The sequence below is a fragment of the Malania oleifera genome, chromosome 7, assembly GCF_029873635.1.
Source record: "Malania oleifera isolate guangnan ecotype guangnan chromosome 7, ASM2987363v1, whole genome shotgun sequence".
Lineage (NCBI taxonomy): Eukaryota > Viridiplantae > Streptophyta > Magnoliopsida > Santalales > Ximeniaceae > Malania > Malania oleifera.
Genome location: NC_080423.1, coordinates 99,994,158 through 100,019,629, shown reverse-complemented (window position 1 = coordinate 100,019,629; position 25,472 = coordinate 99,994,158). Strand labels below are relative to the sequence as shown.

The window sequence follows — 25,472 nt, the reverse complement described above, 5'->3', positions numbered from 1 at the left end:
TAAACAAACATTGCATTTTAACTTTTGCTTACTAACAAGAAATTATTATTATTATTATTATTTTTATAGGCATAGAGAATTCTTTTAAAAAGGCTTATCTTCGAACATCAGGTCACCAACTTTCTTGGCTTTCTGCTCTTAAGGATGCGACGGTGCCGAGTAAAAGGGTCGTCGTTCAATGGATAAAAGTTACTTTAAGAAAAACAGACTAATCTTCCCAAGAGCTCATACCAACCCTAAGTAAGATTTCAATTTATCAAAAAATTATTAATATAAAATCTAAATTTTGAAATTAAAATTTAATCTCATGTTGTTTGCAAATTAAGAAAATAGAACATTTTTTTTTTTGTAATTATAATTTGTTAGAATAGAAGTAATTTTATGACAAGTCTCTTAATTAGAAACGTAAAGATGGACAATATATGAAAAATGAATTTTTTTAATTAATGGTTGCCCAATTCAAGTCATAAGACCTTTGTTTATTTTGATTAAACTCATTTTGACTCTACAAATCTTTAGTACAATAAAAATGCAAGTAATACAATGATTTTTAAAAAATCTATTACAAATTACTACCAAGGTACATTAAATTCAATAATTAAAACATATATATGTTGTAAAATTATTAGACTTGTTATTAAAATTTCAAAAAACATAAATGAGATAATCGTGTCGTACCTTAAATATTTTTCTTAAAGAAAACATGTAATGCAAGTAGATCGTACATTAATAATCTCATTATGGTACAATAATGCAAAACACACAACAAATTAATTAGGTAAATTGTCTCTTAAAAAAACAAATTTTAAAATTTTTAGCTCATAAATTTTGAATTTATACATTATATCCAAATTTAAATTTTTTGAAATTAATAAAGATATAACCACACCTGTGCCAAGAACATGCTTATAATTTTTAAAAATAAAATAAATTAATAATGCATACTTGGTACATATCGATCGGTAATCGAGCTGTAACAATATTCCATGCTTTTAGGTCCACCGCGTATACCATATATTTTAGAGTACGGGCACATCTTAGCTTCAAATTTATGAAATTTTTTTAAAATAACATAAATTTTATTAAAAATCATTCGGAATTTCATTACTTATATGGATAAATTTCATAAACACATGTTGAATTTTTTGAATATAATGTTACATCTCTAAATTTTCGACAATTACTAAAGAACTCTTTCACACCTTGTTTGATTCAATAGAATATCTATTCATTAGAATAAGATGAAATATAGTTCAAATTTTAGGAATCAAGGAACAATTATTATTTATATATTCTTAATTATTTCATTCAACATATAATAAGAAAAAAAAAAAAACACTCGTATTATGAAATTTGAGAATAGTTATTACATATCAATCTTTTTTTTTTTTTTTTTTTATTACATAGGAACTTCAGCCACCAACGAGCCCTTCGGACCCCCTGATGCGGCATCAAACCTACGGATCAGCGTCCTCCGCCCCCAGGCCTCGCTGATCAGGGTAATGTTCGAATGCAGACACGACTTCTGTGCATCAGTTGGACATTCAACCAACCCGATTCTCGGGACACATCTTCATTACCATCCACGGTCTCCGCTAGTTCACAAAGAACTCTCACCATCTACGATCCCCACTGGCTCATAGAGTAAACTTTCACCATCCACAAGTACCGCTGGTTTCGTGAGTATATCTACTTGAAATTGAACTCCCGATACTTCTTCTCACTTACTGATACCTTTCCATTGCGCCATGCCGTGGGGGCATCTATTTCCTACTATAGACTTATAAAATTGTTTCATATTTTTTTTATAATAAGAATATAATTTTTTATGTAACTAATTGTAATTAACCTATTAAAATTAATATATTCCTAAAAATAGACATTCTGAATCCAAACGCAATCTTAATTTCTAAGAACTACTAAAAGTCTCCTAAAATTTTAATTGTTAGTTTTTTACTATCCAAACAATCCTTCTTCACATTTTTTCATCCTACAAATTATTTAAATTTCTTATAATTATTAAAAATTTAGGAGTAGAATTGTTCATGTCCAGTGGGATCGAGTGGAACTCAGACGTGGCAAAATATGAGGACTTGAAGACCGGTTGCTTTCCGCAGCGAATCACTAGTCTGCCGCGTTAGTTGAATTCTGGAATTCCAAAATTACCCTTATACAGTTATGCCTCTGCGGAGTCGCAGGAGCGCCGTGATTAGCGGAAGCGTCCCTATATTCCCTCGTGATTTCTGAGTCGAAAAATGGTGGGTCCCATGGACACGATTTTATTTTTATTTTTGGGGGCAACTGACTATAATTTTAATTGACTTGATGGTTTATTACTTCAATATAAAAAAAAAAAAACTGAAAAAATTAAGTTTATATTTATTTTTATTAAAAAAGCATATATAAGTTTAACATAATGGGGTTACAAGGAGCATAATTAACAATATTATTAATAAAAATATTTTTATTTTTTAGTTTTTCAAATAATTATAAAAATCATAGTTTATTTTTATGTTTTTCAAGAATCGTATTAAAAAGAGAAAATAAAGAATTTTTTTTAGGTATACAGAATATTTTTATTTTTTATTTATAGATTTCAAGATAATTATGGAGAATATATGAAATATATGATAATTATGGAGAGAAACTTTAGAATCTAGGCTTTAGGATAAATAGAAATAAAACTGAATATATGAAATGTAATTTTTGTAATGATAGGAAGATTATTGAAGACAAAGTTAAAATTGATTATGAAAAAATAAATAGTACTTGTAGATTTCAATACCTTGGATCTATTATGCAAGCGGAGGAGAAATTGAAGATGATATAATGCATAGAGTTAAAATAGGTTGGTAAAATGGAGAAGTGTTTCAAGTGTGCTCTGTGATTTAGAATACCCTTAAAATTGAAAGAAAAGTTTTATAAAACAGTTATAAGACCAGTTATGTTATATGGATCAGAATGTTGAACAACGAAAAAATATAATATCCAAAAAATAAAAGTTGTCGTATATTTTCCAAAAAATAAAAGTTGTCGAGATAAGAATGTTTAGATGGATGAGTGGTATAACATTGAAAGATAAATTAAGGAATAAACATATTCGTGGTAAGTTAGGTGTGACTCCTATAAAAGATGAGATAAGGGAGGGACGACTTAGATGATATGAACACTTGCAACGTTGGCCATGTAGTGCACCTATGAAGAAGAGTGACTTAGTTACTGTGGGGGGCAGTAGAAGGGGTAAGGATAGGCCTAAAATAACTTTGAAGAAGATATTGAGTAAAGATTTAATATCATTGAATTTATCAAAAGAAATGGTCTATTATCGCATAAATTGGCGAAAAAAGATTCATATAACCGACCCCACCTAATGGGACTAAGGCTTTGCTTTGTTGTTGTAGATTTCAAGATAATTACCCCAAAAAAAAAATGTACTGCTTTATTTTCCAAAAATTATATAAGGTACTATTTGAGATAATGGATTTTGTGGCTTGAATTTGGATTATTATAAATTTAGAAGAAATTATATACATTAACCCGTAGAAATTAAAGTCTAAGATTCAAATATCATGCTTCTATACAAAAAGCAAGAGTTAAGAATCTAGAAAAAACAATCAAAAAGATATTTCTCAATTTTTCTATATAAATTTGAAAAATTAGAAAACAAGATGGTATTTTTTTTAATTATATGAAAAATTAAAATTGACAGAAAAATAATTTCCATAAGTAAATAGTGTAACAAACGTTTAATGTTGTTCATTTATTTAAAAAAAATATCTTAAAAAAATTGGCTAACGTATTTGTATTTTTTTGAAAAAATTAAAATGAAAAAATTTCAACAATTAAATGGGCTCTAAGCATTTTACCTTATTTTTTTTCCTTCTATAACTAATATTATTTTAAATTATTTAACATATTCAATTATTTACATTGATAATCTTAATAGAATAATTAAAATTGAGAAGATAATATTGTTTTTTACTAACAATATAGCTAACATATATTAATTAAACTTGACATCCACATTATTTTTTTAATTCATTATTAAACTCATTTTACCCTTAGTATTATATAATATTCTTTTTTGGGTCAAATGTGAGATAGTTTGTGTAACGCCTCGGCCTTTTATACGGCCCCAAAGTACTACTACACATACATAACCTGTACAAATCTTGATAACATACATATCTACCCGCCCTAAATAGGGACATACAGATATTTCATAATGATTTGTACTCTCATACAGTGCGGAAAACATAAACATTTATACGGATTCTAATAGACGTACTAGAGTGTCTAACTATTCCTTACATACATTCATCCGTATGTAAAACATAAATTGTATTACATTCCCAAAAACTCATCCTAGCTAAAAACCCAACTCATACAAAACTTACGTCTGCTAACCAGACTTTACGCTCCAAAGTCTTTGTAGAAGACTAGGATCGATTTCCTGTAACTCCTTAAACAAAGGTTGTAAGATTGGGGTGAGACACTTCTTAGTAAGGAGGAAGATATTACATCAGTGTGTGACTGCACAGTTATATTCTTATTTGAAAACAATTATATAGATTGCACATTCTAAATACTGTAATATATATAGTACATATATAAATTCCTGATAATAGATAACTCAACATCATTACAAGTGAGAGTTCCTGAGGTTAGGGTAGGGTACAGGCTCATACACTGTACAATCCTTCCGCTCGGTATCAAACTTGTGAATTTGCCTATTAAAGCTTTTAAATCATGTATATGCATATTTAGAACACCGTCTAACTTGAAACTATTATAACTATGTCAGTAACTCCCTGTAGCAAGAGTTGTGTGATAAGAAAGTACTGATTGAGCCCTATTCGTGCAGACATTGTCAGCCATCATAACATACTGCAGTTTGACTTGGCCATCACCACCCTGATTCCTTTTGACCAGTGGCCCTTCTTACCAAGCCGACTACTAGATACCCACACTAAAAAATAACTGCGTGTGGTTGCACTATACCTCTGTTTTGGCAACGGTACCGAACCTACATAATATAAACTTTTTAAGGCTTCATATACTATTAAGACAAGTTACGGTCTCAATATCATATATATAATTTACATTAAAACATAATAACCTATGCAATTCCAGTATTTTCACAATCTCATTCATGCATACTTTCATTCATACTGTAGTAAAAATCAGCTCGTAACCTATCAATTTACCATTTTCTCATACTTGGCACGATATCTAACCGGCACCTGTTTTTTGCATTTTCTGATAACCACCTAGAACCTTAATTCATATACATATATACATCACAAAATAGTATCGATTCAATTCATATCATACGTCACACTTATATGATCAAGTATACGTTTCATATAAACGGGTTCGTAAAACATCATTTCTGCTAAAATTTAAGAGTTTCAAGCATCTCCACTTTAGTTTTAGTACAATTAAAGTAATTTTAAGAAATTTGGAGATCATATGTCAAAAACCTCATTTTTTCCAAAATCAAAAAATCGTGAGAAATCGACATCTATACCCGATAAAACTTTGCAAATAAGCAATCAATGTGTGCATAAGAACATATACTACATATCTAGTGGTTTTATTTTCTAAAAATAATTGATGTAAACAAATCTCCTTACCTTAATCCTGAAAACCGAAACACGAACGAATCGATCCGAAACAATGACTCGGGATCCCCGAAACCTAAAAACCGAAGAACAATACTTCACTATAATCCCAACTACTACATATCTACCGAACCAAAAACGAAATCAGATCCTTACCTCGACTTTAGGAAAAACTCGAAAATCCTCATATCAAAAATTTGATCCGCTATAACTGTAGAGATTCTCCTCCTAATTCACGTAGTGACGTCGAATTATGGATTCCGACAACAGACTGCACGAAATCTTAGAGAGAGAGAGAGAGAGAGAGAGAGAGAGAGAGAGAAAGAGAGAGAGAGAGAGAGAATTGGGTTAGCTTAACAATGAAGAAATGAATATTCTATTTATAACTAGTTTGACCCGGCCAACCTCGTCGACGAGCCGAAGATGGTCATTTGTGGTCGAGAGAGTGACCTCATCGACAAGCCTGAGATTTCAGAATTTCCAAAAACCCCTCTATATCTTCTCGTCGACGGGACCCTGCGTCTCATCGCAGAGCCACAGAAGAGACTTTGTTGACGAGAAAAGGAGCCTCGTTGACAAGCTCTACTGCTTTATCCTTTTTAATTTTGCTTTTTTTTTTTTTTATTTTCCAGATTCGGATCCCTATAGTTTAGGTCGAGAAGTAAAAGTCATATACGAGTATACTCGTGCAACTCAGATTATATTTGACTACTTAGTTTTTTAAACAATGTAAATATATATGTTTTATGATTTTATCAGTAAATATTATTATATTTTTTTATCAAAATAAAATAAAAATAAGTGTGTTTTTTTTTACTATTTCTTATATTTGATGCCAAAAACTAATTTATTAATTCAATTTAATTAATTAATCTCTAAATAAATTGCTAAAATTTAAGTTTTACTACATTATCAACTAATGACATGCACCCAATTGGGATGCAAGAGATCATCAATGGAGAATAAAAATAAAAATAAATTGTCTAGTTTAATGTAGTTTCTAAGTAAAATAAGTCCACGCGTTTATTAACTAATGTATTTCCTTATTAAAAAAGCATAATAAATATGTATCTTAAATTATACGGGTCAATATTATAAATATATTATTTATTTATTTATTTGTATAACGATTTGATTGGTTCTTATGATCTTTTATTTATAATTCAAAATCATCATAAAATTAGGGTTGACATTTTGGAGGCCAAAGATTAAAGGCCCTTAGTTCGACTACACAACATTTGGCCAAACATACATAATAAGTCCAAATGTAACTTTGGTAACTAAGATTGATAATGATAAAAACTATTAATTTTTTAGTAAAAGATATATTTTGGTAAAAAGATATGAATTTTCTTTTAGTTTTAAAAATTATAAATGCTTTCCAAAGTTTGGCACAAAGTTGCAAACCTCTTCTATTTTAAAAACCTACAAACTTAATATTTTGACAAACAAATGAGGCAAAAAGGGGTATAAATATCTTATAAAATGTCAAGAAGGGTCCATGAAATTTTTGAAACATCATGGAAAGTTCACGTTTTTTTTTTTTTTATTACATAGGAACTCCAGCCACTAACAAACCTTTCGGACCCCTTGGTGCGACACCAAACCTACCGATCAACGTTCTCCTCCTAAGTCTCGTTAATCAGGTAAAGTTCGGAATGCGGATACAGCTTCCGTGCATTAGTTGGATGTTCGGCCAACCTGACCCTCGGGACACATCTCCATTACCATCCACAGTCCCCCGCTAGCTCACAAAAAACTCTCACTATCCATGGTCCCCGCTAACTCACAGAGCAAACTTTTACCATCCACGGTCTCCGTTGGCTCACAAAGTAAATTCTCACCATCCACAGGTACCGCTGGCTCCGTGAATATATCTACTTGGAATTGAACCCCCAATACTCCTTCTTACGTGCTGATGTCTTTCCACCGTACCATGCCCGTGGGGGCTAAGTTCACGTCTTTTTGCGAAATCTTAGGAGAGATTCAAAAGATTGTTTACCTCAAGCAAAGTTTGCATTTTACGAAATTTTAAGGCAAATCAATAGCTTCTACCGTTAATTTTTTTTTGGTAAAAGACACTCACCTCTCCCGAGATTTGACAAAAAGATAAAGACATTCCCTGAGATTTCAAAAATCATAGGGACCTCTCCTAAGGTTTATCAGAAATGACACAAACTCCCTTGAAATTTGCCAAAAAAGACACAGACATTTCCTAAGAATTGTCTTTTTGCAAAATACAATAAGAGATTTGTGTCTTTTTAACAAATCTTAAGGGAGGTTTCTAAGGTTTTTGAAATCTCAAGGGAGGTCCCTAAAATTTTTAAAATCTCAGGGAAGTCATATATATATATATTTTTTTGGTCAAACCTCAAGAGAGGTTAGTGTCTTTTGCCCTATTTTTTTTTATGACAAAATATCAATTTGATACATATTAATTGAATCTAAAGCTAGCACTAGTTTATTATTATTTTTATTAAAATCTAGATTTATTTATTTTTATCAATAATACTATTGAATGAGTTACTATATTGAACGTTTTTTCCCCATTTTACAATAATCAAAGTTGAACCTATTCTTATAATATATTATTGACGAGAAAAATGAGGTTAAGACATATCCATATGAGGTTATAGAGCCCATTAATAAGGAGTCATATGGTCTTCTTTATAAAATAGCCTTCAAAGCATTATAGAGCATAACATGACTTTCTACTCACATTTCTCTCTCTCTCTCTCTCTCTCTCTCTCTCTCTCTCTCTCTCTCGGGCCAAGGTGCTTCTCCCCTCTCAAATAATAATAATAATAATAATAATAATAATAATTGTATTATGAAAAATATGTATGTCACTCCATCTTCCATCCTTTCAATTTTCACTCCAATAAATGTTTAACTATCCTTATTGCTCTAGAAAAGGGCACTTTCCCTTTCTCATTTGATATGCACATTGCATGCTTGTATACACATATATATGTTTGAAGTAAGTAGGTATATAGAAAAAAGAAGAGAGATAAAAAGAAGTTAGATATCTTGTACAAGGTCGGTTCTGATATTTCGTGTAAGGCCGATTCCATATCATCTTATAATTCCTTCCGAAATAGTGAAATTTTGATTTCATCCATTCGAAGAGTAGGTATAGTCGAATCATGTAAATTTTCGTCTCATTTTTATTTATTTTCTTGCATCTTTTATAATAAATTATTATTATTATTATTATTATTATGGTCTTGGTCTTCACACCGCATAGGGCAGCCCATCCGGGCTTAGAGTCTTCATCGCTCCTAAGGCAACTCTTTGAATTTTGGTTTTAGTTAAGTGGATTGTGTTGCTTTACAATTTATTGTTTTGACTCATGTTTACTCCCAACCTACTTAATTGCTTACTACTTTTGCATAAATTGCACTCTATGCATCTGCACTTGTTCATCTATATTGAATCTACGCCTTACTTCTCACCATCTGCTTCAACTTATATATTATAATTAGTGTAACAACTTTTTACCTACACATTTTATTTCCATATTTGTTTAAACATGAGAATTTGAGGTGGCAAGAATGTTCACATTCTTAAGAATAAAAAGATTCTCATGAAACGTGGACACCTTATTCTCATCTCTTCCATAAATTAGCTGTAAAAATCCCATCCCATTTCTATAGAAGTTCTATTTTTTGGAGCCAATTGCCCTCAGTATTTTGTCGAGAATGTTCACAATCCGTTAGAATTACACTTTTAAGGGCAACTAATGGTTTCCCTGTTGAATATTCTTGCTATGCTAGGGTGTATTTTTGCCCTATTAATGTTGTAATATTATATTAAGTAGCCTTCTACATAACATGCACGAATTCTATGCTAGTTTGTATGTGTGGGGGAAGACTGTGTGCAACAAATTAGTGAATTTTCAAAAAAAAAAAAAAAAAAAAGAACTTATTTGAATGTAGATCTAGGAGTGAGCATAATTCGTGGAAACCTTAATTAATCGAACGAAATTATTCGGCTCGTTCAGTTTGGTTAATCGGTTCAATTAAGAGGAATGTTAATTCAGTTAATCGAAATAATTAATTTAAAAACTAATTAAAATTTAAATATAAGTTAGTATATGTTAAGAGCAGATGTAACAGTTTTAATTCTACTCTTATAGTTCAATAGCAAAATATCATTTTTATTAATAAAATTAATAGATGAGGTGCTTAATTAAGGTGGAATTGGTAAAAAATCTACAATTATATTATATTTTATTAATTAATTTCAAATTAATTCGGTTAAATTCAATTAATTGAATTACCCGAAAATGTAATTCATTCGAGTTCGATTCGGTTCAGTGAGACCCCTCGATTCGGTTAACAATTCTCATTAACCGAAAATTCCGATTAAATCGATTAATTAACCGAATTTGGCCGAACCAACCAAGCTAATGTTCTTACCTATGTGGAACCATCACGTGCTTGAATTTTATAGTTAATTTTTTCTGTTATAATTAATTGCAAAGTTACATAAACAACAAAACAACAAAAAAATCCCACTAAGTGGGGTCGGCTATATGAATCCTTTTCCGCCAATTTATGCGATTATGGACCATTTCTTTTGATAGATTCAAAGACATTAAATCCTTACTATCTCCTCCCAAATTATTTTAGGTCTATCCCTACCCCTTCTACTGCCCCCCACAGTAACTAAGTCACTCTTTTGCACTCTAAGGGAGGGGAGTATTCACTAAATGTATTTGTGTTCGATGTTTATATATAAAACATGTGACAACGGATCTTAACACTCGCGAGCAGTGGACATATGTGATTATGTATAATATTGTAGTAGAGGATTCAAACCTTAAAAATTATATATAAATATTTGTATTATAAGAAATTCTCACAAGCGATATTTAAACCCATAGTTTGTTTGAATTTATTGAGTATGAAAAAGTCGGGTGATTTCAATGATCACGATGTTCCATATTATATGAAAATATTGTGGTTACACAAATATTAAACTGTGTATAAAGTAAAATAATTAATATTATAAATTTGCCTCGTACATTTAATATATAATTTGTATAACTGTAAATAATAATAGCAAAACTAATAAAGATTATAACTACAATCAGTATTGAATTAATTTATAAAACAATGGTTAAAATTATAATAATTGAAATATCTTGTTTTTATAAAAATAATCCAACAAACACTGCCTCGGTGTGTTTTGCGACACGAAAAAATCTCAATAACTTCGGCTGATTGGCTATTCCTCCGACCCCTTGTTCTGCACCTAAAAACAAATCAACAAAGATACGAACAACAAAAATAAAAACTGTTATCCTTGCGAACAGTTTAAACTGAAAAACAAAAATAGATAATTTAAACTGAAAGATGAAGATCTTGAGAGCAGTGTAATGTTTATCAAACAATCTTAAAACGAATCGAACATAGCTATGCTCAAGATTAATTTAAAAAATATATCGAATTCACTTTTTTTTCTCTTCAAATTTAGAAAGCAATGTAGGGGGGAAAAAGAAGTCTACTTTGATTAGAAGCATTCTAATATAAACAGAACATTTTGAGTATATACATTGATAATGCATCATAAATAAAGTCTAGAAGAACATTAAAAACGAAACAACGCAAAAGGAAAGACAATGATGGCAAAAATAATTTATTGCACAAAAAGAAAAGAAGGAACACCATGAGTGAATCGGTTCCTCTTTTACATAATCAAGAGAGAAGCGACCTTCAAAAACTGGCAGCTTACAGAATCTAGCATCAGCGAGACAAAGATAATGAGGAGATTACAGAAGTAATTTGCTGAGATTGATTTGCATCATCGGACGAGCAAAGAAAGCAATCTTTCACCAACAATGAAAGCATATTGAAGCAACAGTGGCAGCAAGTGATCAAGAGAGAGGAGTTGAAGTTGTGGAATTGGCACGCCTGCACTCACAGGTACAGAGTCTTCTGGAATCTTTCACAACACGCTGCGATCGCCGGGTGTGGAGCTTAATGTTCACAAGTTTGCCTGCCATCTGGTGCATAAAATGAAGAAACAAATAAACATAGCAGCCAATAAAGGGTTCAAATTGACTAGTATGGATTAGAAAGCTTTTGATATTGCCAGTATGCCAGTACTGAAGATGTCATACTTCAACAACATACCCATGCTTGGCATACCAGTCTATAGCGAAAACGCACACACAGAGAAGAGAGAGAGAGAGACCATTCTCCACACTAAATCTTCTGGACCAACTGGCTGAGCTGGACTTGAATAAACAAAATGCCTTGAAAACTGCAAGAAAATAAATAATAAAATCAGTTGCTGCAAAGCAATCGCTAAGCTATGAAGGGTAATAATAAGAAATAACACGAAAGCTACTAAATGAATATTGATTGGATGCAAAAAAACAAAAATAAAAACAAAAACAAAAACAAAAAACTTAAATTATGGAAATGCCTTGAAAACTGCAAGAAATGAATGACTAACAAAATCTGTCATTGCAAAGCAATGGCTAAGTTATGAAGGATAATAATGAGAAATTTCACGAAAGCTACTAAACGAATATTGATGAGATGAAAAGAGATAATAAATTAAGAAAATGATTTGGAAGCTGATGGGTGACACTGCAGGAGAGCATCATCACTAAGTAGATCAAAAGATGAAGTTCAACAAGCTTCCAGCTATTTAAAAAAAGACATTCAAACAGCAGCGCTAAGTCAGAAGTTTTCTATCACTTTTTTGTAGTCACAAACCTTGGCTAGGTTCCTCCTCATTTCTTGTATCCGAGAAGGACTAATGCTCCTAAGAAATGTCAAAAGCCAACCTGGTTGCATGGCATCACTGGAAGAAACAAACAGAACTATCTGTATTCAAGAAAACACGAAAGCTTAGCAACTACTCATTACCATAGCTTATTTGCAACATACATAATAACTATATAAGAAGTCAATTTAAATTTAGTATGCTGACCATTTGGTCATTTATACCTATTGATGGAGAAATTAGCAACAACATAGTCAATACTTTAATCAACAAAACTTAAGTTATCTCAACATGCCACCTTGCATACTAAATCAAAAAGTTACTTCTTGAGCTATAGAGTGGCTGCCCAGCTTGAGCTCCCATAGAAGCCTTCTGCCTAGCAGCAGCAGAACAGATGAATGTAACAGTGGAGCAAGTGATGCGCTTAGAAATTCAAGTACAACCAACATAATCACATACAAGTAAAATATATGGTACAAAAACAAATTTTAAATCATACTCTCGTAGATCTGAGACAGATATAATGAACAAAATCAAACTTTAAATCATACTAGCAGATCCATGATTTGGATACATTTTTACTAATTTTAAACTAAATAAAAGGCATTGCATTCATTTAACTGTGACATTTGAAACTCATCTTCCATTCCCACCCCCAAAAAAGCACAAAAAAAAAAAAAGGTTGGGGACCGTTTATGCATGGAAAACAGATACACAGGATTTCCAAATAATTACAAAAATGTCACCTTGTTTTCCAGCTTTTCAGGATTTATATAGGAAATTTGGCAAACAATAGAAAGATGTTTTCCAACTTTCCTATACAAATTTGAGAAACTGGTAAATAAAAAGGTAGCATTTTTATAATTATTTGAAAATTTGGGAATGGAATATTAAAATTTGTTCCACAAATGAACATGGCTTTACTCCTAGCTACAACCGAATTCTCTTCATATTTATCAAGAAGTGCTCTTGAAAGATATCCCTCAACAGGGCAGGCAGGTCTTTTAGCGAAGGAACTGATTTACCTAAGTAGCCAACTTCCTATCATCATTCCTTCCTTCACACTAGATTCAGTATGGTGATATAGATTTTTGAAACAATAAGGGTCTTATGAGAATGGCTGTTTTGGGGAGACTACTATAAATATTTTCTCATTAAACTAATCACTTCATTTTCCAAGATACGCAAAATGAAAGAAAAAACTTAGACACAGGTTAAAAAAATGCATATACCTTACGATAATCAAGTATGCCTTCAAAAGGAAGCTCTAGTTCATCACTAAGGATAACAGGTATGCATCCACTAACAATAGCATCGAACAACCTAGCAGATGATGGAGTGTCACCAGCTGGACTTAGGCAAAAGATAGACCTGATAAGAAAGGAAGCAGCAGAACAAATTTACTAATGCAAACCAGAGCTGAATTCATTTGAAAAGAAATAATAAAAGGAGCATCTGCATTTTTTCTACTTGCGCATGCCATTTTGAGCAGCTTCTTTCCCTCCCTCTCCAGCAGTACCCTCCTCGATAACAACATCCTCTGCACCACTTAGTTCAGCCACAAGTTTAGCACGTATCTTTCCTCCCTGCATGTAGAATACCATAAACTTAGCAACTACTCCTTGGATGGAATAAGCACTAGCAAAATAACTGTTCGAGACAAATGCGTAGTTATCTTTTCATTACAGAGAATGCAAAGGAACCTTCTCCCCACTAACAATCAGAAGATCACTAATGCAAGAGATCAAAAGAATGAAACAATAAAACCATCTAATTGATGGACATAATCTTCTTGGATAATGTTCTTTGCATTCCAAAGAAAAATACATAAAGAAATGAACTCATTGGTTCAACAAATGTTTGCTTTCCTTTTGTTGCCTCAATATTTATTATTCATCATTGTACACCAAGAGGGTGTCAAACCATCTGGATAAAAAAATATGATTGACTAAAACTTTATGCCAACAGCCTGCAAAATATGATTAAATACGGAGACCAGCTAATTTCCATATCCAGGCTCCGAATAAACTCCAAAGTGATGGCCTAGGTAGGTTTTTTTTTCAAATTCCAGAATATGATCATACTTGTTAATTCATAACACCTTTCAGAGAAATCAAAAAGGTGTGGATGAACCCAGAGAATGCTACAATTTGCCCAAGATAAGAGGATTCATTTACAGAATCTAGACTTATAGCCACCTAACCTAAGTCTAAAAAAATTCCGACAATGAACTTCAAACAAAATGCAACCCAATTACAATGCAAGCAGGATCTGTGAAGGCCACTACAGATGAAGGCAATTCCATATACAAGTATGCAACTAGGTGATAACAAATATTTCAAGATTAATGGCATAATACAACCCAATAGTGCAAAAAGCAGTTGCAAGTCTACTAAGACAGCCAACAACATTTTCAAGAACACATGCTTCTAGTGTTCTGACTTTTCTTAAGTACGCATATTTGATAAATGGAAAATAATACACGCACATGCTCTTTTGTGATAAAATTAGTGGCTCAAGAAAATAATGAATCAATGAGAAGGTCTGGTCCAAGCATTACAGAATGGTGACACACAAAATACAAAAGCCACTAAGCAATAAACCATGCACAAAATATGCGGGTCAAATAAGTAGGATTCCTAAACATAACAGGAAGCTAAATAAATGATAAAGTACTATAATCAAGTGCCATATGTTGTGTTTCCCACCCAACATCCCTCACTATCACACCACTGAAGTGCCCCCGCCACACCAAATTATCTTTTGTGCCATAATTTAACATAACTGATCATTATTCAATGCTTCAAACCGCAATACAAAATATCAGATCAAGTATCTGAAAGATATACAGAAGTAACTCTATTGTAATTGCAACCATAATCAAATCTCAGGAAGTCCAACAATGGCCGCCAAAAAAAAAAAAAAAAAGAAAGGACGAAAAAACATAAAAACAAAACACCTAAAAGCCCAGACCCCAGCCAAATCTCACTCCCAGGCCCATCCAGATGACTTGATGAGAATACGTTTTTCACATATCCAAAAGGTTTGGCATGACTCAACCAAAATAACCTCAAGGAAATTCAGCAATTAGTTTTGGCCAAAATTCTTACAGCATTTCTTTTAAGCCTTCCACGAAAAAACAACAAAGTCCTTCTCATTGGTTCACTCTCCGATAAGCATTTTGCATCACATAAATCAACATTAGGGACATAAGGAAGTATCAGGTCTTTCTCAAGCCAAACTTGTCCAGGCTTGTACCTGAAATATTGAAATAAGTTACAAGAGCACCTAAAGTGAGGAATGGACTTCTAAAGAAGTATTAGCAATGTCAGGCAGATAAAGACCAGTTCCCTGTAGAGTCCATGTCTGGTAACAGCCAAATCGCATTCTTCATAAATCTTCGAACAGACTTGAAGGACCAGGGATGATGAACTGGAAGTATGTGGTCCCTTCCTTCAGACCGCTTCCAAGCAGGCTGATCTGTCACCCACTTCAAAGCCTCCTACAAGCATGAGTAAAAGCTCTTCAGAATGCATAAGCAAATTTGACAAACTTAACAGAATATATATATAAAACCACACATCCAGTCTAGTTGCAAGAGATACAACAGATTCTAAAAGCCATTCAAACAAATCCTCAAATGCCAAATAAAAAATAATGAAGACAATCTAGGGATGATATAAAGGTATTGATTACCAAAATTCTGATTGTGTACATTGCAGGTGTTCATACTATGTGTTCACACAAGTTTTTAATTAATCCCTAATAGACATTTACTCAACACTCAATAATGACTCAGAGAGTATGCAATCATGAATAAGGGAATAACTGATGAACTGATAAACAAATGAAGGGATTATATCCGTGCAGACGGATAGACCACACGTATAAATAGATAGACACGTCATATTAGTGTTGATGGCTAGACCACATGTATTCATTGATGTCTTTGTATCAATTATCAAACAATAAATGAACAAGCATGTGTGGACATTGGCATAAATTCCTTAATTCTTCACATATTTTAAGATTTGGGTTGAGCTCCTCAATCCTTCACATAATTTTCTTCAGCCACGACAAAACGATGACTAATTCTAGAGTATATATTCAGAAAGTATGATTTTATGACATGAGAATATCATCTTAAAAACAAAACTCTCATGGAAAAGATTCTAATCCTCCCATTTTCCAATCCAGCTAAAGACAATCAACTTAACAGAACAAAAAAGATAGAAACTGCAAAGTACTAAGCTATAGCATCAATACAAAGACTAATTACCTAGTATGATTCTTCTGAAACTTACTAATTTATGAAGTTAACCTAACCTAGAAATTAATGCTTGAACCATTTTGACACATTGTTAAAATGGAACAAAACACTAATTACTGCAACTTGATAAATGATGATATTGGATCAAACATAATAAACTATGCTTGAACAACATTCACAGATAGAGTCTTGTTTACACTTCCACATCTGCTCCAATAGTTCTTTTAATTTATTTTTTTTTTTTTAATATTTTTTTTTAATAAATGATAGTTTGGATCAAACCTGCAGGGTATACCAAATTCAACTTAAGGTCAACATGCTTCATCCAGCTCATGAATTTTTTAGCCCAAAGTGCAGACCAACTTTATAGCAGAAACACATAAAGAGCAAATTGGAAAATAAAATAAAATTCAGGCGACTGAACCCGTGTACTTGGGATCAGGATTTGTCAAGCTCAGTATCACAAAAGTATTTTTTTTTTTTTCGTTTTAATTTTTCTGGACAAGTGAAGAGTAAGTACGAAAATGGACTGAAAGTGGGCTGATGATATAACATCACATTCCTTTCCAGTTACAAAAAGTTGAAGCAGTTAAATGACATTAACAAACACAGAGGAATATAAAGCAAAAAAACCATGCAGACTGAACATAAACCTTGGAAGTGCACTCACACCCTGTAAAGTGCCTTGCATTGCTGCTTCTCCAACAAGAAGAAGCTGATGGTTGTGAAGAATGGAATGTAAAATAGGTCTGCCTCTTCCTGATGGTGAACTCTTATAACATTTTTTAGAAGCCTTTCTGATTCCGGAGCAATCAAATCAGCCCACAACCAGTAGTCAATAGAATGCTGCATTGACAATTGTAAATTAATGCTCCACACGTCATTTGACTAACAAAAATAATATATTAACAACATTTCAAAGCAGCAGGGAACTATTTGCCTATTAATCTACTATGTATGTTTTTCTGCTATATAAGATATCAGAGAGAGAGAGAAGATACATTGGCTATCAAACCAAAAAATAACTGTATTCTGCAAGTTGGGAAGCTGTATTTATTTTTCTTGGGTTTCCCTGAATGAAAATTTAAGCTTAAACTTCAAATTCTTTTTCTCCCTAGACCTTGACACCTCTCAACAATCAAATGAAGCTTTAAAAAATTAAATTCAGCATTTGAGAATAAACTAAATGTGTCTAATCTCCAATCATATATGCACATAAAAGCATAAAAAATCTGAACATAATTACATTTAGATTATAATAGCATGAGTATCAATTTACTAATAAAAATACCACTATATCTCAAAAGCTCACACTATACGTAGCATGAAATGAGTTTTAGAACGATAATTTAAAAAGGCCTAACTGGAATTGCATTATTTTGCAGGTTCATATGCAAGCAAATTTTCAATAAATATTCAAAACCACATGGCCGGCAAATTTACAGTAAAAGCAGGATTCTAAAGTCCGCATTTGGAATCCAATGTCCAATCAGAAATGCAGCCTAATGAAATATTTCATTTCCAAGATTCAAACAATGCTCCGACCAACATTTAGTTCTGGAAAGAAATATTTATCTGGTTAGCAACTCCAAAATCCAAAGCAGTTTTCTTGCGTTCTGAAGCAAAACTGCATAGATTTCAATTCTTATAATCCCAAAAAAATGCTCAAAAATAATGGCCCTTTAATAATAACATAAAATAAGAAAAACATTCAATCTAAATATCGTAATACCGAAAAGGAAATAAAATTCTCTGTGAGAAAAACAATTACAGAACCTAAATACCTGTTCGATCAAGCGATGAACGGGGCTGCCATTAGAGGTGAGATTCGAGGTGTCTCTGTACGTATTCCTAAACAACCACAGCAAATCGTAGGTGAATTTGGAAGGCATTTCGTATACATAAACCCGAAGGGGCGACGGCGCCAGTGACAAAGCCGGGTAGTACGAATCTTCGCGGAACTTCTCACTCTCTCTCCTCCACATCAAATCATCGAGCTTTGTCACGGAATCTTCAGCACCAGAAACCACCGTGTCGTCAGGAACCCTACGAGATCTGCGAGAACCAGAGGCGAGGAAGTGCTCGAGTGAGGCTACGAAGGAGCGCTCGGGTCTGAGGTTAGGGTTTTGGGAAGGAGAAATAGAAAAGGAGAAGAGGAAGATGAAGAAGAGAGTGAGAAGAGAGAGACAGACAAAGAGGATGGTGGGGGATTTGGATCTAGGGCTTCCAATTGAATACAAATGCCTTCCTGCCATCCCTCTCTCTCTGAGCTTTGAGTTCCTCTCGCTACAATTTCTTAGGCACCTGCAATTCTGCAAATTACGTCGTACCGTTCCGAACGCTATGAAGAATAAGCATTGCGAACCTTTCAGGCTTCCAGAGAAACTATATATATATTTATTTAGTTATTTAGTTATTTTATTATTTTCTGTAAACAAAAAATGTGCTCAAAGACTTAAAAAATAAAGATCTAAAGAAATAATGAAAATAAATTGAATTAAACTATTAATTAATTGGATTAACATCCACACTATTTTCACCTCCAATCACATTTTCATTCCTATAAATCATCATACCTCCCTACTTAAACTCCATCAAACTCGAGACATGGTCTTCAAATTAACTAATATTCTAATTTGATTAATTGATTTATATAAATATTTTAGTGTTTTACAAAATTTAATGGACCTTCTTTGAAATTTAACAAAATGACACGAATACCTTGGACAATTTCCAAAATTTGATGAATCTTTCTGAGATTTGCAAAAGTGCAAGCCGAGAGGGAATATAAGTGTCTTAAAATTAAATCTAAGAAAAGATCCATGAGAGTTTTAAACTATTAAAAAAAAATTACATTTTTTTTTATCACACCTTAAGAAAAGATTGCACCTTTTTTTTGTCGGACCTTAGGCAAGGCCAGTATTTTTTAACCTAATTTAATTAGATAAAAATTGAAAATTTTGCGATAAATTGTATTTAATAACACAATTTTAGGAAAAAGGAAATCTTATTGCCGTTAAACATTGCAGAAGTAGTGAATAAAACAATCCTATTTAGAAATTGATTTTCAATGAGCATTGGCAAGGCAAGTAAATAATAGGCTTCCCGAGAAACAAATACAATCCCCAAGAGGCTTCGTATGTTTCATTATTGTGGTAATTAAAGAAGATACTAACAATAATAACTATCGATGCTTAAAGCTATATAAGTCATCACTAAAGCCGTTAAAGTCTATTTATTTCTGTGGAATGATATGGGCATCATTTTTAGTAGCATAAAATAATTTAGTAAAGTTTTCATATCAATAGATGACAGTAAAAAATGGAAATGCTATTAACACAAACATTGCACTCATAAAAACCATGTTTAGTGAACATGATCCCCATGACTCGATATTTTTTATCAATGATAGCTTAAGAAGAGACGATGTCTTCCATCGACACAAGCCTGAAAATGCAAACGGTATCTTTCGATTCCAACCCTATTTGAGAACAACGGAGGAACATTAAAATCTCAAAAAATTGCCTAAAAAAACTACGATAGTAGTTAGAAAATACTAACACTCTGATCCTTCTTTTGTGTCGTGAGTTTGCACGTGTAGTACTTGCCCTAGATATATATTAGTATAATTAGTTTCATATAGTTTTTAATCCTGCTTGGTGATTAAGGGTGCCACGGTTTTTATGGCCATAGTTTGCAAAGCTGAAGTGCTAAACTATAGTCAATAATATTGGACTTCAACAGCTATGCTACTTATTATATTTTATGTCTAAATTATCACTTATAAAGGACAGGCTAGTCATTCAAAAGACCAAAACATCCTTGATGAAAAGAACAATTTCATTTAAAAAGACCAAAAAAACAAGGACAGTTCAGTATTTTACTGCTCAACCCCTCCTAACTCATGAGGAAGGCAAGACCAGCCACCATGAAAATGGTCCTGGTTAGTCCTATTCCACATTTTTGTTGCACCAAAAGGAAACTAAGGAATAACCTGACCAACATGACCAATCCACAAAAACAAAATGCATCCTAGGAGGCTAAAAAAATCCCTAAAAACTGCATGAACTATTATGCAAATACAACCAATTTCAGAGCCAGATGCCATTGCTGCAAAAAACTGCAAAAGCCGCCAGCAAAATTAAATATGTTTACTGAAAAGGAATTTTGTGAATGAAACTACATAGCTATTAAGTAGTTGAGAATATTTTTAGCAAAAATATAGGTTGCCCACTATACACAGAGAAATTGTGCTGAATAAACTTGATTTTGTCACGTGGGAAGTAAAATGTCATTAAGGAAACTTTTAGCAAAAATAAACACAAAAATGTCAAGTGTCTGGCCAAGGCCCTCACTTTGATTAAGAGAAGCAATCATAAGACTTTTAGTGAACATATTTGTCAAAACAAAAAATTACAAAAATCGTTGATAAATGAATCATATTTTACCGAATGCTTTTTTTTTCAGAGGAATGAAATGATATAGCTTTGGCAGGTGAGATAATCAAGGAAACCTCTACCCTTCCATTTGTCAGCTGTTGTTGTCATGGCCATTGCTCCAGAACAATAATTGAGGAAATTGCGAGCGAACAGATTCCAGGACCCCTCTAAATACTGTGTTGTTCGTGTTTGACATTTCCTTTGCCATTGATTGGGTACCATCACGCCAAAACTTGATAACATGAAGACTCTCTTCCTCTGTCGATCTCTGGACAACAATTTTAGCTGCGTAACCCTTCTCTCCCATTTGACGGCAGATCTGTGAAGGATCATTTGCAGAAAGGGTGACCATGTACAACCAGCCCCTGTCTGACAAAAGATTGTCAGCTACAGGCAATATCTTATCAATAACGCTTCGGCCATTCTCTCCTCCAGCCCATGCAGATGCAATCCCATGACGTCCCACTTCATCCTCAGGGGTTGGCACATATGGTGGGTTCACAACCATCACATCCACCAATCCTGCGAGTCTCCTGTCCAGTCCCGACGCAATATCTGTGGCTACCAATTCTGCATGAACACCATGTGCTTCCAGTGTCTTTCGTGTCACTTCCATGGCATGCGGATTGATATCAGTTGCAAAATACTGAGCTCTAGGAGCCTCCTTTCTGAGCATAAGAGCAAGGGAAGTAATAACATAACCACTACCACTACCCACTTCCATGCACAATGTTGGATGATGCTCTATCAGTTTAGTTCGATCAGCTAATAGTGCATCAACTAGCGCAAAAGAATCATCACATGGCTCATAAACTTCAGGATGCATACTGACAAGGCGGATTTGGGCAGCTCTTGGGGACATTTTGCATCAAACCTGCAAAGAGAAGAGGTTGCAGAAAGGTTTTAAACACTGATTGATGGACACAAGCAAATGAAAATAAGTGAAAGGTAATTAATAAGTTAAAATTGAAGAATAATGGGACCTCAAGTAGATTTTGGCCTCGAGAGAAGCAGAGTAAGTTTATGCAAGCCAAAATACTACAAATTTATTAAGCCATATTGTTGTCACAAGAATGTGAAATTTTTCTTAAAAAGAAGACTTGCTATTAAACTATAATTAGTCATGGGGAATGAAACAAAATAAATGAATTTACTTACCAGTTTCTGACAATTTTAGAAGTATTAGCATCACCTTCATTTCCTCCAAAGATTCTTGCTAGCCCAAAGGTTTTTGGGTTCATGTCACAGTCTAATAACGCATTGCTAGCTTTAAAGTCCATGTGAATGATTCGAAGTCAAGAACCCTCATGAAGGTAAAAAAAAATTAAACATGCAAATCATGTAGCTAACGCTTAAGAACTTGAAACAAAAGGCATAGTTCAACTGAGAGTATAATCTCTTAAATACAAGTTGTTTTTTTTCTTTTCCTTTTTTTTTGGGGGGATTTGCAACTCGAAACTCTGAGAAGCCATTCTAGCACTCAGCCAATTCGAGCCCTCAGCTCATTTTGTCAGAAGAGAAAAATCCCCCAGCCTTGAGCCAATTCAAGCCCCAAGCTCCCCTTTTTGAGAAAGTCATTCTGGCCCCTAGAGCACTTGGGTCCTCATCTCCTTTTTGAGAAAGAGAAAGTTACCCTCGGCATCAAGACCCAAGCTTCCTTTTTGAGAAAGGAAAACTACCTTTGTCCATTTGGCCCAAACCCGCTTTTAAGAGTCCCTTTATAATTTATTAAATTTGACTGTATAAATCTGTGTGGCCCTCCTTCGCAGATTTCTCTCAAAAATGCTCTCCTTCTCACAAGAAAATCCAATTTATCCTTCTTCAAATATTGTGTTGACAATTTTTAAAGATGAAAAAGGAGAAAAAATGAATGAATATGGTACAATAGGTGCTCAGGTATGGCTTCTCCAACTGCGTTCCTTACTTTCCCTATGGATCCTGCACATCAACACGTCCAGTCTGTCATGGGCAGAACAATTCCTTGTGAAAGACTGTGCAGCACTAGCTAAAACACTCTTGTTTAACTAGTCAACGGAAAGTATACATCGTTTACCACAATAACACATTCACAACCCTGAACAAGCTTGTCTCATGACACTAGTCACCACACAAAATCCACATGCTATCAGGTGACCAGGTGGTCCAACCTGCTGTGAGCATTTAATTAGTAACAACAACAGCTTTAGTGACTCGACTAGAAAAAATTTATATCATAGCACACAATGTAAAACATTTTTTAAAAGTTTAGTAACCAAGTATTTTATTCCTCAAAGTCCTCTAATAAATTCATAAATACAGAGAACAGTCATTTAGATTCAAAGTCCTCAAAACAGTTATCTAAAAGCAAAAGTATCTTAATTAATGTTGTTAGCTAAACTGAATATATAGGAACTGGTGTGAAATACTACCCTATTGCAATCGAGTGCCCCAAATCCAGATGCTACCTGCTGCTTGATCCCCAGCTTTCACGTGTGCAATGCAGGAACCATTGACTCACTAGATGTTGTAGGACCACCAGTACAAAAACTGAAGTTTCAAACCCGACTGCAACTTGGCCCATAGTTCACCACCAGACAGCCAGTGCAATTTACCAAATTGCCAACTGCCATCCCTAGTCATCAAAAACTCCAAATTTTCCCAAAATTCCCCTCTTATGTAACTCAAAAATTGGCAGGATGACTAGTGGAACAAATTGGAATCCAGGATCTATGTGCAACTGGGCCAACCTTGGCTCCTCCCTCCATAAATCAACAATAACTAGTAAGACACGTGAGGGAAGAGCCACCAACGTCCCAAATATAATTCAAAACTATACAGAAGAAATCCAGAAAAATACCCACAAATAACCATGGCCAATACAATAGGAAGGGAACCAATTTCCTCCCCCCATCCGTTGCAGTTTCAAACACACGCAATAAGACACACACCTACACCAAATCATGCACCCTAAGACCAGTGCAAACATAGCCCACTGGGGCATTTACACAAACACCTGAAGATCAAGCGTCACACAACCACTACAACATCACACGAATGCAGATTGAACTCGAGCACCATTTCACAAAAATACATATACATGGGTTGGAATGAAGGCGCCACAATTGCTGCCCTACATGGATTGGATAACATGTATAGCAACTTACTATTATGCTCTGTTGTTTGTTGATTTCTTCATATTCTACAAACTAATCAAAAGAAAAGTATGAAATTACCATCAGGTGAAGAAGATACACACTGCACGCTAATTTACCACGAAAGGAGATCTTCACGATTTTTTTGACGAGAGAGAGGAAGAAGAGGAGGAGGAGGAGGAGGATAAGGCGGAAAATATGAAGCAGAAGGTAATGAAAAATCTATACCTGAAGGCAGACACAGCTCCAACGAGCTCGTTGTAGCTTCAGCAAGATTGTGTCCAGAAGGAGAAATCGGGGATTAAGAAAGGAGCTTCGACGGCGGCGGGAGGAAGAAGAGAAGCGTGTTCGGGATCAAATTCAAGACACAAATCCAAATTTTTGGGTTAAGAGCCTTTGAAATTCATGGATTGCGCTTCCGCGCATCAGATTCCCTCGAATGTCACCCAAATTCAAAATTCAGGCTCTTATTAAATGTGATCCCAAACGGTGTAGTTAGATTTCTATACACCAATGTGCAGAACTCCAACAGGTTTCCAGACAGACCATAAATTATAATATAAACAAATAATTAGAGTTTAGGGCATCAATTATTTTTAAAAAGAATTAAATTTTTTATTCTAAAAATATGTTGGTGTTTGAAAAGATGAACTTTGGAATTTAGATTTGAATTTTTGTTAATTTGAGAATAAATTAATACACTACCACGCTGCATTTTGTCCAAATTTATAGAACTTAAATCTAAATTCAAATTTCAAGCTTGTAAAGGCATGATTTGTTCAATATAGTTTGAATCTTTATTTTTATTAACTTAATAAGTTGGCTAACTACAAAATTTTCATTAATTTATTTTTTCAGTGTCTAACATTTCTTAGGCCTTCTCTCTTAAAATTTATCTAGAAATAGATATTTCCTGAACAAATTTATTAAAAAAAATAAGGAACATTTCTTAAATTGCCATAAAAAATAAAATCAATTTCGCTCTTCAAAACTTTGGTCCACCATTCTTTGAATGCTCGATGTCCATCTAAAGTTAGTAGGAACATATACATGTCTCACATTTTGACGACAAATGTTTCAAGCAAGGCCTAAAGAGATGGATTTCTAACATTTCATCTAATGGTTAGTGACAAATTAAAAGTTATTCAGTATAAATTCTAAAAATTACTGTGAGAGAGAGAGAGAGAAAGAGAGAGAGACGTCTCCTCAAAAAATGTATTGACATATTTCATAGTCGTTCATTCTAAATGCTGCATCACCTCTTTTT

At 33.4% G+C, this 25,472-nt stretch overlaps 2 protein-coding genes across 10 annotated transcripts; both read right to left on the bottom strand.

The window, feature by feature from the left end:
• Positions 1-10,654: 10,654 nt before the first annotated feature.
• Positions 10,655-18,995, bottom strand: LOC131159659 (probable arabinosyltransferase ARAD1). 4 transcript variants are annotated; one of them, XR_009137847.1, is made up of 10 exons: positions 18,420-18,990; positions 17,308-17,481; positions 15,710-15,867; positions 15,476-15,623; positions 13,836-13,951; positions 13,598-13,736; positions 12,356-12,466; positions 11,826-11,894; positions 11,405-11,634; positions 10,655-10,883 (listed from the first exon to the last, which is right to left on the bottom strand). XR_009137847.1 is itself a non-coding variant. In XM_058114725.1 (9 exons), exons 1-9 carry the CDS (start codon positions 18,888-18,890, stop codon positions 11,506-11,508), a joined length of 1,515 nt encoding a protein of 504 aa, XP_057970708.1. In that variant the 5' UTR covers positions 18,891-18,995; the 3' UTR covers positions 11,118-11,505. The 4 variants fall into 4 exon arrangements, 3 of the variants coding, with proteins under 3 accessions (XP_057970708.1, XP_057970710.1, XP_057970709.1); XM_058114725.1 differs by lacking the exon at positions 10,655-10,883 and having other exon boundaries at positions 11,118-11,634; positions 18,420-18,995; XM_058114726.1 differs by lacking the exon at positions 10,655-10,883 and having other exon boundaries at positions 11,498-11,634; positions 11,765-11,894.
• Positions 18,996-20,902: 1,907 nt separating this feature from the next.
• On the bottom strand, positions 20,903-24,905 carry LOC131159657 (uncharacterized). 6 transcript variants are annotated; one of them, XM_058114724.1, is made up of 4 exons: positions 24,434-24,735; positions 24,218-24,259; positions 22,233-22,341; positions 20,903-21,948 (listed from the first exon to the last, which is right to left on the bottom strand). In XM_058114724.1, the coding sequence occupies exon 4, from the start codon at positions 21,934-21,936 to the stop codon at positions 21,166-21,168; it is 771 nt and encodes a 256-aa protein (XP_057970707.1). In that variant the 5' UTR covers positions 21,937-21,948; positions 22,233-22,341; positions 24,218-24,259; positions 24,434-24,735; the 3' UTR covers positions 20,903-21,165. The 6 variants fall into 6 exon arrangements, with proteins under 6 accessions (XP_057970707.1, XP_057970705.1, XP_057970706.1 ...); XM_058114722.1 differs by lacking the exon at positions 22,233-22,341 and having other exon boundaries at positions 24,434-24,774; XM_058114723.1 differs by lacking the exon at positions 24,218-24,259 and having other exon boundaries at positions 24,434-24,766.
• Between the last annotated feature and the right edge of the window lie 567 nt (positions 24,906-25,472).